The sequence below is a fragment of the Natator depressus genome, chromosome 7 (genome assembly GCF_965152275.1).
Source record: "Natator depressus isolate rNatDep1 chromosome 7, rNatDep2.hap1, whole genome shotgun sequence".
NCBI lineage: Eukaryota > Metazoa > Chordata > Testudines > Cheloniidae > Natator > Natator depressus.
In genome coordinates, this window is record NC_134240.1 from 56,226,123 (window position 1) to 56,243,127 (window position 17,005).

Below are 17,005 nucleotides of genomic sequence, written 5' to 3' on the forward strand. Positions count from 1 at the left end.
TGCTATACTGGGTCGGACGATGGGCCATCTTGCCCAGTATCCTGTCTCCAACAGTGGCCAGCACCAGCACTTTAGGGGAATTGCACAGAACACGGCAATCATGGAGTGGTCCATCTCTGTCTTCTCCCAGAGCATGGGGTTGGCTAATAGCCATTGTTAGACTTATCCTCCATGAACTAATCCAGTCCTTTTTTGAACCCACTTATACTTTTGGCCACCACAACCTCATAGTGACAGAGGATGTGGAAAAAGCTAATGTACTCAATGCTTTTTTTGCCTCTGTTTTCACTAACAAGGTCAGCTCCCAGACTGCTGCGCTGGGCATCACAGAATGGGGAAGAGATGGCCAGCCCTCTGTGGAGATAGAGGTGGTTAGGGACTATTTAGAAAAGCTGGACGTGCACAAGTCCATGGGGCCGGACGAGTTACATCCGAGAGTGCTGAAGGAATTGGCGGCTGTGATTGCAGAGCCCTTGGCCATTATCTTTGAAAACTCGTGGCGAACGGGGGAAGTCCCGGATGACTGGAAAAAGGCTAATGTAGTGCCAATCTTTAAAAAAGGGAAGAAGGAGGATCCTGGGAACTACAGGCCAGTCAGCCTCACCTCAGTCCCTGGAAAAATCATGGAGCAGGTCCTCAAAGAATCAATCCTGAAGCACTTACATGAGAGGAAAGTGATCAGGAACAGTCAGCATGGATTCACCAAGGGAAGGTCATGCCTGACTAATCTAATCGCCTTTTATGATGAGATTACTGGTTCTGTGGATGAAGGGAAAGCAGTGGATGTATTGTTTCTTGACTTTAGCAAAGCTTTTGACACTGTCTCCCACAGTATTCTTGTCAGCAAGTTAAGGAAGTATGGGCTAGATGAATGCACTATAAGGTGGGTAGAAAGCTGGCTAGATTGTCGGGCTCAACGGGTAGTGATAAATGGCTCCATGTCTAGTTGGCAGCCGGTGTCAAGTGGAGTGCCCCAGGGGTCGGTCCTGGGGCCGGTTTTGTTCAATATCTTCATAAATGATCTGGAGGATGGTGTGGATTGCACTCTCAGCAAATTTGCAGATGATACTAAACTGGGAGGAGTGGTAGATACACTGGAGGGGAGGGATAGGATACAGAAGGACCTAGACAAATTGGAGGATTGGGCCAAAAGAAATCTGATGAGGTTCAATAAGGATAAGTGCAGGGTCCTGCACTTAGGATGGAAGAATCCAATGCACCGCTACAGACTAGGGACCGAATGGCTAGGCAGCAGTTCTGCGGAAAAGGACCTAGGGGTGACAGTGGACGAGAAGCTGGATATGAGTCAGCAGTGTGCCCTTGTTGCCAAGAAGGCCAATGGCATTTTGGGATGTATAAGTAGGGGCATAGCGAGCAGATCGAGGGACGTGATCGTTCCCCTCTATTCGACACTGGTGAGGCCTCATCTGGAGTACTGTGTCCAGTTTTGGGCCCCACACTACAAGAAGGATGTGGATAAATTGGAGAGAGTCCAGCGAAGGGCAACAAAAATGATTAGGGGTCTAGAGCACATGACTTATGAGGAGAGGCTGAGGGAGCTGGGATTGTTTAGTCTGCAGAAGAGAAGAATGAGGGGGGATTTGATAGCTGCTTTCAACTACCTGAAAGGGGGTTCCAAAGAGGATGGCTCTAGACTGTTCTCAAATGGTAGCAGATGACAGAACGAGGAGTAATGGTCTCAAGTTGCAATGGGGGAGGTTTAGATTGGATATTAGGAAAAACTTTTTCACTAAGAGGGTGGTGAAACACTGGAATGCGTTACCTAGGGAGGTGGTAGAATCTCCTTCCTTAGAGGTTTTTAAGGTCAGGCTTGACAAAGCCCTGGCTGGGATGATGTAACTGGGAATTGGTCCTGCTTCGAGCAGGGGGTTGGACTAGATGACCTTCTGGGGTCCCTTCCAACCCTGATATTCTATGATTCTATGATATCACCTCCATGTTGGTGCACATAACAAAATTCATGTGGTGGGGGTGGGCCCGAGGGGTTCAGAGTGTGGGAGGGTGAGGGCTCCGGTTGTGGGTGCAAGCTCTGAGGTGGGGCCAGCGATGAGGGGCTTAGGGCTGGGGCAGAGGGTTAGGTGCAGGGGGGGAGGGGGTCAGGGCTCCAGCTGCGGGCTCTGGGGCAGGACTGGAGATGAGGGGCTCAGGGCTGGGGCAGAGGGCTCCGGCTGGGGGTGTGGGCTCTGAGGTGGGGCCAGAGATGAGGAGTTTGGGGTGAAGGCTACCCCGGGGCTACAGCGGGGAGAGAGGACTTCCCCACAGCTCTCTCTCCCTGCGGCAGCTCCGGGCCTGGAGCCGTGGGATAGGTGCCTCTCCCCTGGCCGCAACAGGTCCAGGGCTTCAGGAGAGCATCTCTCCCTGACTCTCCCCGCTGCGGCAGCTCTGGGGTTGGGGCCACAGGATAGGCACCTCTCCCCTGGCCACGGCAGGTCTGGGCCGGGGCTGAGGGAGGAGTGCCTCTCCTCCAGTCACAGTAGGTCCAGGGCTGGGCTAGATCTGTGGCATAGGTGCCTCTCCCAAGGCCACAGACGGTCCAGGCTGGGGCTGGGTTGGGGCCGCGGGAGGGGCGCCTCTCCCTCAGCCGCAGTAGGTCTGGGACTGGGCTAGGGCTGGCAGGGAGAGGTGCCTCTCCTTGCTGTGGCAGTTCCGGGGCTGGAGGAGAGGCATCTCTCCCCGCCGCAGCCCTGAGCAACTGCACAATGCTTAATAGGCTGCTGTGCAGCCGTGCAGCTTACAGGGAACTTAGGGTCAGACCTAATTTAGACCCCATCATTGTATATGTATAGTTGGAATGATTTTTTCCACTGTGCATTACTTTGCACTTATCACCACTGAATTTCATCTGCCCTTTTGTTACCCAGTCAGTTTGGTGAGATCCCCTCTGTGATTCCCTTCGAGTCTGCTTTGGACTTAACTATTTTGAGTAATTTTGTATCATCTGTCAACTTTACCATTTCACTGCTCATCCCCTTAATTAATACGTTGAACACCACAGGTCCTGATACAGATTTGTGGGGGACCCTGCTACTTACCTCTCTCCATTCTGAAAACTGCCCATTTATTCCTACCCTTTCTTTCCTGTCTTTTAACCAGTTAATGATCCATGAGACGACCTCCCATCTTATCCCATGACTACTTAGTTTCCTTAAGAGTCTTTGCTGAGAGACCTTGTCAAAGGCTTTATGAAAATCTAAGTACACTATATCCACTGGATCACCCTTGTGCACATGCTTGTTCACTCCCTCAGAGAATTCTAATAGATTGGTGAGGGATGATTTCCCTTTGAAAAAGGCATGTTGACTCTTCCCCAACATATTGTGTTCATCTATGTATCTGATCATTCTGTTCTTTACTATAGTTTCTTTACCAGTTTGCCTGGTACTGAAGTCAGGATTACCAGCCTGTAATTGCCGGGATCACCTCTGGAGCCTTTTTAAAAAATTGTCATCACATTAGCTATCCTCCTGTCATCTGGTTCAGAAGCTGATTTGAATGATAGGTTACAGATTACAGTTAGTAGTTCCGCAATTTCATATTTGAGTTCCTTCAGATCTCTTGGGGAAATACCATCTGGTCCTGGTGACTGATTACTGTTTAGTTTATTAATGTGTTCCAAAACCTCTTCTACTGACACACCAATTTGGGACAGTTCCTCAGATCTGTCACTCCAAAAGAATAGCTCTGAGGTGAGTATTTCCTCCACTTCCTCTGCAGTGAAGACAGAGGCGAAGAATTCATTTAGCTCCTTTGCAATGGCCTTGTCTTTAACCATTTTGTCATCTAGTGGCCCTGCTGATTGTTTGGGAGGCTTCTGGCTTCAATTTTGCACTGAGGTTTTTCATCTTTAGCAAGTTGTTTCTCAAATTCTTTCTTGGCCTGCCTTATTATACTTGTACATTTTACTTGACAGAGTTTGTGCTCCTTCCTATTTTCCCCATTAGGATTTGGGTTCCAAATTGTAAAGGATGCCCTTTTGCCTCCATTACTCTTCTGCTTAGCCATGGTGGCATTCTTTCGGTCCTCCTATGGTCTTTTTTTTTTTATTTTGGGTATATATGTAGTCTGAGACTCTATTATGGTGTTTTTAAGTAGTCTCCAGGCTGCTTGTAGGCATTTTACCCTTGTCACTGCTCTTTTTAATCTCTATCTAATCAGCACTCTCATTTTTGCGTAGCTCCCCTATGTGAAGTTAACTGTTACTGTGGTGAGTGTTTTTGGTATTTCTCCCCCACCGGAGGAAGTTAAATTTAATTACATTATGGTCGCTATTACCAACAGGTTCAGCTATAGTCACATCTTGGAAGACATCCAGTATGCCACTTAGGATGAAATCAAGAATTGCCTCTCCCCTTGTGGGTTCCAGGACTAGCAGCTCCAAGAAGCAGTCATTAATGGTAATCTAGAAATTTATCTCTGCATCCTGTCCTGAGGTGGCATAAACCCAGCCAATACGTGGGTTGAAATCAGCCATTATCATTGTGGTTACTGGTTTTGCAGCCTCACTAATCTCCCTTAGCATTTCACAAACACTGTCACCATCCTGGTCAGTAGTATATTGGCTCTGTTATATTCAGGCATGCAATTCCTATTCGTAGAGATTCTATGGTACAGTTTGAAGCATTTAAGATTTTCACCTTATTTGACTCTGCTTTTCTTTTTAACATGTAGTACCACTCCCCCACCAGCACAACCTACTCTGTCATTCCTATATCCTGTATTTTGTATCCTGGTATTACCGTGTCCCAGAGATTATCCTCACTCCCCCAAGTTTCCATGATGACTATTATATCAATGTCCTCATTTAATGCCAGACACTCTAGTTCACCCATCATAGTACTTAGATGTAGAATAAATAGGATATTAAAGAATTAGCATTAGCTTAAGTTTGGCAAAGGAAATATGTGTGTTGTAAAGAAAGGCCTGACTAGCACGTAGAAGGAAGGCCTTGAAAATAATGAGTTATCAGGCCAGAAGGAATGGAGTAGGGAGGATGTCTGATTCAAAGAATAATTAATGAGCTAACGGAACGGTTCTAAAAAGAAGGTCTCTGACCAACAGAGGAGACTGCAAATGGTTTTGAATTAGGCAAAAAGAATCCGTCTTAAAAGGAGCCAATATGGACCTCCCCACCCCACACACCAGTGTTATCTTACAAGAAGGAGGGGAAAAGATAGGAAGGAAAGGCCTTGGGGAGAAAGAAGGTTGCAAATCTTATCTGGATTAAGACTGGAAATAAGAGTGAACTGCCTCCAATTGGTTTTTAGCTGAGGTCAGCAATTGGCCATGACATCACCTGTTTGTTAAAGGGTATAAAGTTAACTCTTAAAGGGTTCATCGCTAATATCTGCCTGGTCAAGTTGGAGCCAACCAATATGGGTCTAAACACCTCTCGGTTTAGCCCATTTGTAAGTATCTTGACCAAATTCTTATCAAGGTTTTGTTACTGTTTGGATGTAGTACACTGCTTATTCTTTAGGTTTTTTAGGCACCTTTAGAGCAATTGTATAAATAGTATTCAGTCTTTGGATTCAATAAAGGGGTTTATGGTTAAATTAGTGTCATGGTAATACCCTGCAGAAATTATAACAATTCCAACAGTAGACTTCTAGCATTTGTATATAAGCACTTGTTCATTTTGTCAATATTCAGTTGCTTGCCTTCATGTGTTATGTTTAAAGTGGAAGCTTTTACGTTTGACTGTTCCTCACTATCTCCTGCCTGTGCTTTACCAACTTCTTTTCTATTGCCTTTACTAGGATATAGAGTATTCCCTTTAATAAATTCATCCCTAATAGATATCCCTGCCCAAACCACATGCTCTTCCACACCAGTTGGCATTTGCCCAGCCCTTGTTTAAAAAATCCTCCACAACCTTTTTATTCTACATGCCAACAGTCTGGTTCCATTCTGGTTAAGGTGGCGCCCATCTGTCCTGCATAAGCTACTCCCTCCCTAAAAGTTTCCACAGTTCCTAATCAACCTAAATCCCTCCTCCCTACACCATTGTCTCATCCATGCATTTAGACCATAGCACCTATGGGCTCTAGTCAAGGACCAGGATCCCATTGTGCTAGGCACTGTACAAACACAGAACAAAAAAGATTGCATTGCTCACTGCTGTGAACCATATGCCTCAGTGCTGTGAATGGTATTTCCAGCAGACTCATCAGGGATATTGATAATGACATATTTATAACAATGCCTTCCATCCTGAAGGAACCCAGTGTGCTTTATTTACCCACACACACACACACCCCGTAGGTCTGATTCCCCATTGCCAGGCACGGCCATTTACATCTGTGCAAAGTGGTGTAAACACACTACTCGTTTCATATCCTCTCACGCCCACTGCACGCAGAGGTCAATGACTACACAAGGTGCAAAGCTGTGGAGAATCAGGCCCATAATGTGTATATATAGGGCCACAACCCAGAAGGCACTGAAATGCCCTTTGACTTCACTAGGAGCTGCAGTTGCTTAGCACCTCTTAAGATTTGGTTCATAGGATATGGGTATGCAGGTATAACATATAGGACTCACTCACCCCACCCTTTCATGCAGCTAGCACTGGGATGGAACAGGCCAGCGCACAGCAATACACCACTATTTTATTAATAATAGAAACACACATTTCAGATAAGGAAACACATGGAAAGGTGACATGCCTCAGAACTGGGATAAGTTCTCAGAAGTCCCTGCTGTCTCATCCCATTCCCAGCCCATTAGACCACATTCCGCCTCTAGGCTGGAAATAAATAGAACTGTATCCAGCTGGAACTGCAGAAATCATTTAGTGGGATGTACATTTGGCTGGCATGCCCCACTCTTATGCAGAAAAAGGGTCACAAAGTTTCTAACAGCTTAAAGTGCTCAGACTAAGTTTAGTCTCTTCCATAAGGCAACACTGCCAGAGACATAGTACCCCCTTTGCAGCTCTTAGACTTAGAAGAGAACTAACACTACCTAAAGGTACGCTGGGGTACTTTCTACTTTACTAATGTCCTTACACCGTGCACATCATGTTGGCATCTGAGTGGGGAATTTTTATTTCAAACCAAAGGAAGGTGGTTTGCGAAGAAGGAAGAACATTAGAAAGCCTGTCAGATTGCCAGTCAGATACAGATTGTATTATTTGTTTCCTGTCCTGATAGAGCTGCCATTTCTACCTCTGAACTTTAAACAGCCATTACCCTTGAATTCCAAAAGGCTTTATTTGCATTCCCTTTTGTGCATGTAAAGCTGGTCTTGTCCAGAACTTTTCCTTGGGAATTGTCCTGGTAGCTGCTCTTTTTATTCTGTTTCCCATCATTTTGAAGGAAGTCTCTGTCTCATTACAGACCAGTCAGCTTAACTTCTGTATCCGGAAAGATAATGGAGCAAATAATTAAGCAATCAATTTGCAAACATCTAGAAGATAATAAGGTGATAAGTAACAATCAGCATCGATTTGTCAAGAACAAATCACGTCAAACCAATCTGATATCTTTCTTTGACAGGGTAACAAGCCTTGTGGATGGGTGGGAAGCAGTAGATGTGGTATATCTTGACATTAGTAAAGCTTTTGATATGGTCTTGCATGACCTTCTCATAAACAAACTAGGGAAATACAACTTAGATGGAGCTACTATAAGGTGAGTGCAAAACTGGTTGGAAAACTGTTCCCAGAGAGTAGTTATCAGCGGTTCACAGTCATGCTGGAAGAACATAACGAGCGTGGTTCCGCAGGGATCAGTTCTGGGTCCAGTTCTGTTCAATATCTTAATCAATGATTTAGATAATGGCATAGCGAGTACACTTATAAAGTTTGCGGACGATACCAAGTTGGGAGGGGTTGCAACTGCTTTGAAGAATAGGATTAAAATTCAAAATGATCTGGACAAACTGGAGAAATGGTCTGAAGTAAAGAGAATGAAATTCAATAAGGACAAATGCAAAATACTCCATTTAGGAAGGAACAATCAGTCGCACACATACAAAATGGGAAATGACCGCCTAGGAAGAAGTACTGCGGAAAGCGATCTGGAGGTCGTAGTGGATCACAAGCTAAATACGAGTGAACAGTGTAACACTGTTGCAAAAAAAGCAGACGACATTCTGGGGTGTATTAGCAGGAGTGTTGTAAGCAAGACACGAAAAGTAATTCTTCCGCTCTACTCCACACTGATTAGGCCTCAACTGGAGTACTGTGTCCAGTTCTGGCCACCACATTTCAGGAAAGATGTGGACAAATTGGAGAAAATCCAGAGAAGAGCAACAAAAATGATTAAAGGTCTAGAAAATAGGATCTATGAGGGAAGATTGAAAAAACTGGCTTTGTTTAGTCTGAAAAAGAGAAGACTGAGAGGGGACATAACAGTTTTCAAGTACCTAAAAGGTTATTTCAAGGAGGAGGGAGAAAATTGTTCTTCTTAACCTCTGAGGATAGGACAAGAAGCAGTGGGCTCAAATTGCAGCAAGGGAGGTTTAGGCTGGACATTAGGAAAAACTTCCTAACTGTCAGAGTGGTTAAGCACTGGAATAAATTGCCTCAATGAATTCAGCCTCGGTGAAATGTGTCATCTAGACAATATGGGCGAGTGAAGGGTTTTGTCTGCTCACAGAACTGGTATGGTATTTGCAGCATCAGGGCAAGCCTGACTGCACTGTCCTTCCAGACTGCTTTAACCCCGACCTGCAGAGACCTGCTCCAGGAGCCAGAGGGATGTTCTCTCTCCATCCAGTGCTCCGCTGCCCTGCGGAAGCTGCCAGTTTGTAACCCTTCTCCCCAGAAGAGTGGGCAGCAACCAGGGCCAGGTTCAATAGCTAGGGGTTCCTCTCAACAATGCAAAACAGAACCGGCTTGAGCCCCCACCCTGTAATCCAGGAAAGCAACACACCATCCCTGGGTGCTACTAAGAAGCAACACTTCTCCACTCGCAAGCACGGAGCCTGTGTATAGCAAAAGAAAACTTCTATTAAACGAGGAATTGGAACCAGCTTTAATCTGGGAAAACACCACAACCACCATTCAAAACCACGTAACCATAAGCAAACATCCACCCTACAGTAGATTGGGCAGCATCCTTTGCCTCAGTTTCCCACCTTGCATTGTGAAAGTCCGATGAACGAATGTCCCTTTAATATGCCACTTCCCTTTCCGTCTGCTGCTCCCCACTCTCAGCTGATCGTCTTTGGTCAGTTTTGACCCAGAGTTCAGAGGCGCATTCACATGGATTCACCTCCAACCCCTGGAAGGAGGGGGGCATTGAGCAATGCCTCCACAGCTGCTGCTCTCTGTGCGGCCGCTCACCACGGCTGCTATTCTCTCTGCTACAGCTGGCCACTTGCTGCCACTGTTCTCTCTGTCACTGATACCACTTCTCGCCACCACTTCTACGATACCATGTTCTGAGGTTCCACGCTTTAGCTCAGCTCTTAGTGATTTCACTGCCTAGTGGGGAACCTCACTGTGGCTGCCTCTTCATTGTAACACTGTCCCCATACCAGGCCTACAGCTTAGCCCCAAAACATGCTTATGAGTGATTTAAGTTCTAATAATCACTGAACAGAAACAAGGATCTCAGCTGAATCCAGTCAGCACTGTCTTTAACCACTAGAAAGGGGAGTGGGATCAAATGACATCTAGGACTCTTTAGGCAGAGGCCACACCAAGAAGTAGGAACCTGTCTTCCCACTCCCCTTGACTCTCGTTGGGATTTGGCATCCCCACCTCCCGCTTAGGTTCGGGTTAGGGTGACCCCCTCAATCAGGGCATGATAAGTACAGTTCTGCTGCCCTTTACTCATACAATAAGGTAACAACATTTCATTACCCCAGACCAGCCACGACTGATCAGTTTGGCAAAGAAACTCTGTGTGCTGAACACCTATGCAGAATAGGTGTGTCCATGCAAATGCAGTCTGCTCCTGAAGTCTTTTCCCCCAGTTCACCACTAGCTCATTCAGACCCTGCTTACAAACAGGTGCGAGTCACCATGGTGGTTTTGTGCCATGGACACTCACCTGCTAGGAACAGAACTAGGCCTCCCTAGGCAGCTGACATCACAAAGCAGGACTGTTATATGAAACTCACCGATACATTTTTTGCCGTTGTTCAAGTTCTTTGCGTCTGTGCTGCTTGAGGATCTGAGTCTTGTCATCCCGGTGCAGCTTTGCTGTGAAAAAATGAAGAAACAGTGCTATGAGGTTTCTTTACCCTTCATTGTCTAATCCTCTTGTTGGGTAATGGGACATAAGGATTCAGTATCTGTCATTATCTGGGTTCTCCTACCACGTGCTGTAGCAAATCATCTGCAGTTCTCTCTTGTACTCAATTATAGCAGACAGTTTGCCCCCTGCCCAGAGAAATACAATGGGTCTGAACAGCAAAAGAAAGAGTTGTTTTCATCCTCAGAATTACTGCCCTACAGCCATGGATAGTGTCTCTAAGAATAACCTTTACACGTCAGGCTACAGTGGAATATTCATCTGCTGTGCTAGGGAGCCAGGCACCCTCAGTACAGGGAGGAGGTTGGTTAAGGCTGAAGAGTGACAAGCAACTGAGGAAGGATCAGTAAGGAGAGTATGAGGCAGAGATTGCAATCCAGGCCCCAGTGATAGTTGAACCTGTGACCCCTGGATTCTGATACCACTGCTCTAACCCCTGAGCTATGGAGCCAAGCCCCAGGTCCCCTCAGTACAGGGTGGAGGTTGGTTAAAGTCGAGGAGCGACAAACAACCAAGGAAGATACAGCCTTGTTAAATCTTCTCTGTTGAAGAATGCTGATGCTAGAAAATGCCTTGACATCCCTCTCCTAGGTTCATACCCTCTGTTCTTACACTGCAAGGACAACTGTTTCTTCCACTCCAAGTTCCATGCCGGGAGCTTCGGGATCAGAAAAAAGAGAGAGAGGCTTTCCAAAACTGATAGCTTGATGCTTTGAACATGTGGCCCTGATGTTACTGAATGAGACAGAGTCTTCCTTAGAAAGGATGGGGAACAGACGAGAAAGAGCAGCTAACAGGACAACCCACAAGGAAAAGTGATGGACAAGACCGGATCTGCTTTACATACCCAAAAAAGAATGCAAATAGAGCCATTAGGAATTTTAAGGAAATGTCTGTTTAAGGTTCAGAGGTAGAAACGGCAGATGGAACAGTGCTGATAACAGACAATGCAGTCTGGGCTGGCTGGCACTCTGGTAAGATACTGCCAGGATCTTGCTGATATTCTTTACTTCTTCACAAACTGAAATCCACACCGTCTTCCTCTTTTGAAAGCAAGGGTTGAAATAAAGCCAACGCAAGTTGTGGAGAATCCCTCTCCTGCCCCTCCGAATACCCCACACAGGGAGAGATCAGTGGGGCAGCCAGAAGCTGAGAAACAAAGTTGGCAACAGACTGTTAAGGGCCTTAACCACTGAAAAGCAAACTCCTGAGGGCTGCATGTCTAATTAGGCCGCCAATGACCTGAATGCAGCAAAACTGGTTAAACCCTTGGTTCCCACCCCATATCTACGGGCACTAGATCAGCATTTTTAATGGTGCACAGTATAGCAGTCAAACTTCATTGCCACAAAGGCACAGCTGTGAGCAACTGGATTATGCAGCTAATGAAGTGCCTATCTTTGGCCACGGTACTGTACTGGCAGTAGGTAACCAAAGCCAGTTAAAACACAGGGGTAGCACACAAGTGCTAGGGCACTTTTCTCAGCACAGCACCAACATTTATCTCCAACACATTTCACACCATCAGCCTGATCCTGGCTCTTGCAGGATGAAACAGCTTAGTTGAATTCTACTTCCCAGCCAGCCCTAATGCTCTCTGAACTCGAATTCCATTGCAAGCTGCCTATTCCTGGGTTTTAGAAAACAGGACAGTTTCCAGGTGGATAATACTTGGAAAACTGCTATATTTTAGAGCCTCAAGGTTAGGCAGCCAGGGGATGCTCAGCCAAGGATCGATGGATCAGCCAGAATGGAGCATTCTGCAATGGATCAGCAATGGATCAGCCAGAAATTGAGCACTGAGGGCAGCCTGCAATTTAGGACCAGTATACTGACCATCCCCACTGCTGGAAAAAAAATATCCTTAGCATGTGTCCTCAAAGTAACCCAACTCGTTTCCAAGTGCCAGACCCAGTGGACAGTTCATAAACCAGCACTGAGGTCACGGTCATCTGGGAGCATATATCCTACAGTGCACGGATGGGAGTTAGTACCAGAGGGGATGTGGTAGGTTTGCAGGTGGGAGAGAAGGAACTGGAGTTGGAGAGAGGGTTTGGGTGCCTCTGGGAGGAGAGGGAAAGATAGGGGGAGTCCTCATTGCTCTAGGGGCAGGGGTGAGCACAAGGGGTGGGGAACAGGGGCACGGAACTTCTCTGGCCCTGGGGCTGGATAGATCCTCCAGCTCTGGGGCCACAAGGAGGGCATAGAACATGCCCCCCCCCCCAAAAGCAGTGAGCACTCCCATCTAGGGGTTAGTAGTTCTCTCATGGTGCTCACCTCTTCCATCTCGGAGGACAATTTCTTTATCCTCTGTAATCCACCTGTAACATGGGAATTCCAGATGGTCACCTACTGGCGTTTTCACAGTGATGTACTTGAGGTACCAGTCGTCATGAACCCAGTACTTTCGCTTCTCAATTTTTAGCAGCTGGATTTCTCCCAGGTCTTCTGCCACAGTCACATCGTAGGAGTCGATCTGTGGAGAAGAAAAATGGTCTGTGAGTGGATGAACACACAGAAAGTACACCAGCTCCAAATGGAACTCTTGGGATATGTAAGGGTTAAAGCAGAAAACTGGGAAATTGCTGGTGAACAGAGATGGCATTAGGGAGTAAAGGCATGGGCAAGCACCATTTCTGCCCTTGATAGATAAAGTGCAGGCATCTTTCTGTGTTTGATAGATTTAGGGTTACTCCTCTCCCCTCCCTTCTCCTTGTTAAGGGTTTGATAAGGTTGCAGCTGCCTGAGGAATGTGGGGATCTAAAGAATGCCTTTTTGGGTAAAGTAGTGTTATCTCCCTCTCCGTTTCTTTCCCAGCTGCACAGTCGAGTTTGGGGTCATGGCCCCTTTCTCCCTTCTCTGCAAACTGCTGATCCAAGGAGTTCATGACTACAATTATAGCAAAGAAGTGTATCTTCAAAGTAAAACTTATTGGTAGAATATGCTAATAAGGTAAATAGTAATCAGGGGTGGGGATAATTATATTCAGTATAGGGTTATCAATATTCATTGTATGGGTGTTCATATTACTCCATGAGGGTTTTGGGGGTGTTGTAATAAAAGCAGGGATTTACATGCTAATGTAAATAAAAAGAGTATGTTGTAACTAATCCAGGGCTTACTGGACAATTGGGTCCAGGGGAACAAGTACCGTAATAAAGAAGCCCATCTACTCAAATCTGCCTCTGGGTCAGCCTGTTTTTCTTCCAACAGGAACCTCTTGTTTGCAAAGGGGAAAAATGAAGGGTTATTTTCAGACTGCAAATTAACAAATGGATGGGTAAGGGAATATGTAAGAACAAGCCATGCACAGATACCCTAGAAATATGGAAAGGGTGAAATTTCTAAGTTCGGGACTTGATAATGCTTTGAGTCATTTGTGATTTCTCAACAAATCTACTGCTAGTAAAAATATTTAGAACTACTCCAACAGCATCCCGGAAAAGAATGGTCTGGAACCCAAAGTGTGTCTCAACCCATTTTAATGGGGTCACCAAGGCTGGCTTAGACTTGCTGGGATCCGGGGCCAAAGCATGAGCCCAAGGGCTTCAGCCCTGGGTAGCAGGGCTCAGGTTACAGGCCCCCTGCCTGGGGCTGAAGCCCTTGGACTTCAGCTTTGCCCTCCCCCCAAGCGGCGGAATTTGGGTGGGCTCAGGCTTTAGTCCCCTCTCCTGGGGTCATGCAGTAATTGTCAGAAGGGGATTGCGGTGCAATGAAGTTTGAGAACGCCTGAGGTAGACTGATGGGATATATATCCCATCCTGGCTTTATAAGTGTTAAAGTGGGCCTGAGAGGCCAATTAACGCATCTGGCTGCACCTGGAGGGTGGGCCAGGCTAAATTAAAGATGAGTCCCAGCTGGGAGAGGAGCTGGGTGGTTATTATAAAGGCAGGAAGTCTAGAGCAGGTGGGGGCTGTTGGGAGAAACTCTGCAGTCACTCTCTGGGATGAGAGAGTGGAGAACTCAGGAGAAGCCCAGGGGGAGAGCTGGACCTGAGATCCTCTCCTAGGTAGAGATGTCTGGCAGGAGGCCAGGAGAGACATAGAGCAGCCACAGGGGTGGAGGGAGCAGCTCCAGTGAGAGGAACCCTGATAAAGGTGCAGGATCTAGACTTCCAGACAGTGAGCCCAAGAGGCGTCCAGTCGAGGAATGGGGCTGAGGAGATGTGAGGGATGACCAGTCAAGCTTGAGGAGGGCAGAAGCTGGTCTAAGTTGGTATTTTTGGTTTGTGATTTTGTTAGGAGATTCCAGGGCAGAGCCCTGCAAGTCCTGGCCCTGAAAGAAAGGCCAACCTAGAGAGGAAGGCTCTGTCAGGGTGAGGAGAGCGCCCAGGGAAAGGCTTGTTTGGTAGAAAGATGCCCAGGGAGGTGGCAGCAAGGAGACTGGCAGAATGATCCCTGACTGCCTGTCCTGGGCTGAGCCTAGGGCAGAGGGAAGGCCTGACTTCCCCATCAGGAACTGGTAAGGGGTGTGAAGCCCCTGAGAAGGGGATACAGACTCCTGGAAGCCCTAAGAAAGGGTGTTCGGACCACTGGGCCCAGAATCAAAGTAGCAGACCAAACAAAGGGATTGGATGCTTGTATTTGTTGGATTTTCTGTTACCCGGGGATGGGGAGGAGTGATTGTGATAAGCCGACAGACCGAGTCACGAGATGAGGCAACTGTCACAGAACCATCGGCAGGGGGCACAAGAAAGCAGACAGCAGCCACGTCCAGCCGCACAGGGGTGCTCCAGCAGTGAGTCCACCCTTCTGTACCTAGTCATGCAAACTGAGAGAACGGTTGGTTTGGAGATTAAGGCACTTGACTGGAAATCAGATCTGGGTTCATTGTACAGCTCTGCTATAGAGTTGGTGCAGGTCCTTGGGCAAGTCACTTAATGTCTGTGTGCCTCAGTTCTCCAGGTGTTAAATGGGGATAACACTCCTTCCTTTCTCTCACCCCTTGTCTGCCTCGTCTCTTTAGAAGGTAAGGTCTTTAGGGCGAGGACTGTCTCTTATTCTATGTATGTGCCGTGCTTAGAATGTTGGGGCTCTGATCTCAGAGTCTCCAGGCACTACTGGAATACCAGTCGTTAGAAATGCCTCTGTTTGCTTTTATAGCTCAGCTGAGATAAACAGTGATGCTTGTGTTTGGCAAGTCAGAATGGCAGCATCTGACACTCCCTTTGCACTAGTGTAAGCAGCTGCACAAGGTGCAGGACAACAGGCCCCTTGCCATGGCTAAGCTGAACTGGCTAGGACCATCATGGCACTAGAAGCAAGAGCCCAATCTGTTCCCATGACCTCCTCAGAAGAAGTTATGCTCTTGATAAGACAGAGCATTACCAGGAAGACAAGCCTGGTAATCCAATTGTTCGGCAGTTTTGGAATCACACTCTGTTTAAATTTGTTGCTTGATGTGGCTGCAAAATGAAACTTCCCTGGTTTGTGGTTTTGAACATTTTCGGTAACCTTAGAAACCAAAATGAACTCCACCTCTTCCTCCACTGAGTTTAGTATTGTCTGAAATGATGCTGCATGTATATGCCCTGTCATTCTGTCGTCCCCACCCTCCCCCGCTAAAAACCACACTCAACTTGTTCTTTTCAGGCACTTTTTTTAGTAACGCTTCCAGTCAATAGGAGGTCATTTGACTCAAGCCCTCCCATTATTTTATAGGTTAAGGCTAAGTCACAAAAATCAAGTCAGAAAAGTGAAGAAAATGTAGACAAACATGGTATGGATACCAGTTGCGATAGCTGTTTTGTAACGAGGACATTTGTCCACAAGCAACCGGGCTAAGAGCCCCAACTTCCTCAAAAATCCACTTCATGCAGCCACAAGATAGTAACAGCTGCCAATCACACATAGCTATAAAGTAGGGCCCCACCAAATTCAGGGTCCATTTTGGTCAATTTCATGGTCATAGGATTTTAAAAATCATGAATTTCATGATTTCAGTTATTTAAATCTGAAATTTCACAGTGTTGTAATTGTAGGGGTCCTGACCCAAAAAGGGGTTTGGGAGGGAGGGGGGTTTGCAATACTGCTACTGGTGGTGGTGCTGCCTTCAGAGCTGGGCAGCTGGAGAGTGGCAGCTGCTGGGCGGGAGCCCAGCTCTGAAAGCAGTGCCACCGCCAGCAGTAGTGCAGAAGTAAGGATGGCCTGGTATGGTATTGCCACTCTTATTTCTGCACTGCTGCCTTCAGAGCTGGATCATCGGCCAACAGCTGCCACTCTCTACTCGCCGAGCTCTGAAGGCAGCAGTGCAGAAGTAAAGGTGGCAATACTGCGATGCCCCCTAAAATAACCTTGTGACCCTGCCTGTGGCCACCTTTTGGGTCAGGACTCCCAGTTTGAGAAACGCTGGTCTCCCCCGTGAAATTTGTATAGTTTATGGTAAAAGCATACAAAAGACCAGCTTTCATGGTCCGTGATGCATTTTTCATGGCCATGAATTTGGTAGGGCCCTAGTGACTCAGAAGTTTAGAGATGAGAGAGAATGTTTTAAGCCCTCTAGTTCATCCCTCAACCAATGCGAGATGGTTCCCTCCAGTGCATGCATAAGTGTTTTGCCCAATCAAGTTTTAATTGGTTATCGGACTCCCAACACTTCTCTTTAGACATTTTGCAGGGTGAAAAATCTCTTCAAGAGGAAATGCCTCCTGATATTCAGCTTAACTTTCCCTTTCCTTAATTGCATTCCACTGTTGCTAGTTATCCTCCTGCTCCCATCCTAGCAGTTCCACTCTCGACGTGAAGACCATCAAATATCTAGTTATGACTTCCCCTCCCTAT

At 46.7% G+C, this 17,005-nt stretch overlaps 1 protein-coding gene across 1 annotated transcript in view; it reads right to left on the reverse strand.

Annotated features, from left to right (window-relative positions):
* Positions 1–17,005, reverse strand: part of ALOX5 (arachidonate 5-lipoxygenase) — a 56,823-nt gene that overhangs the window by 27,055 nt on the left and 12,763 nt on the right. Inside the window, exons 2-3 of the mRNA XM_074958543.1 lie at positions 12,504–12,702; positions 10,093–10,174 (exon numbers count right to left, since the gene is read on the reverse strand). Of these exons, the coding sequence (XP_074814644.1) occupies positions 10,093–10,174; positions 12,504–12,702 (281 nt within the window). The remainder of the gene's footprint in view (positions 1–10,092; positions 10,175–12,503; positions 12,703–17,005) is intronic.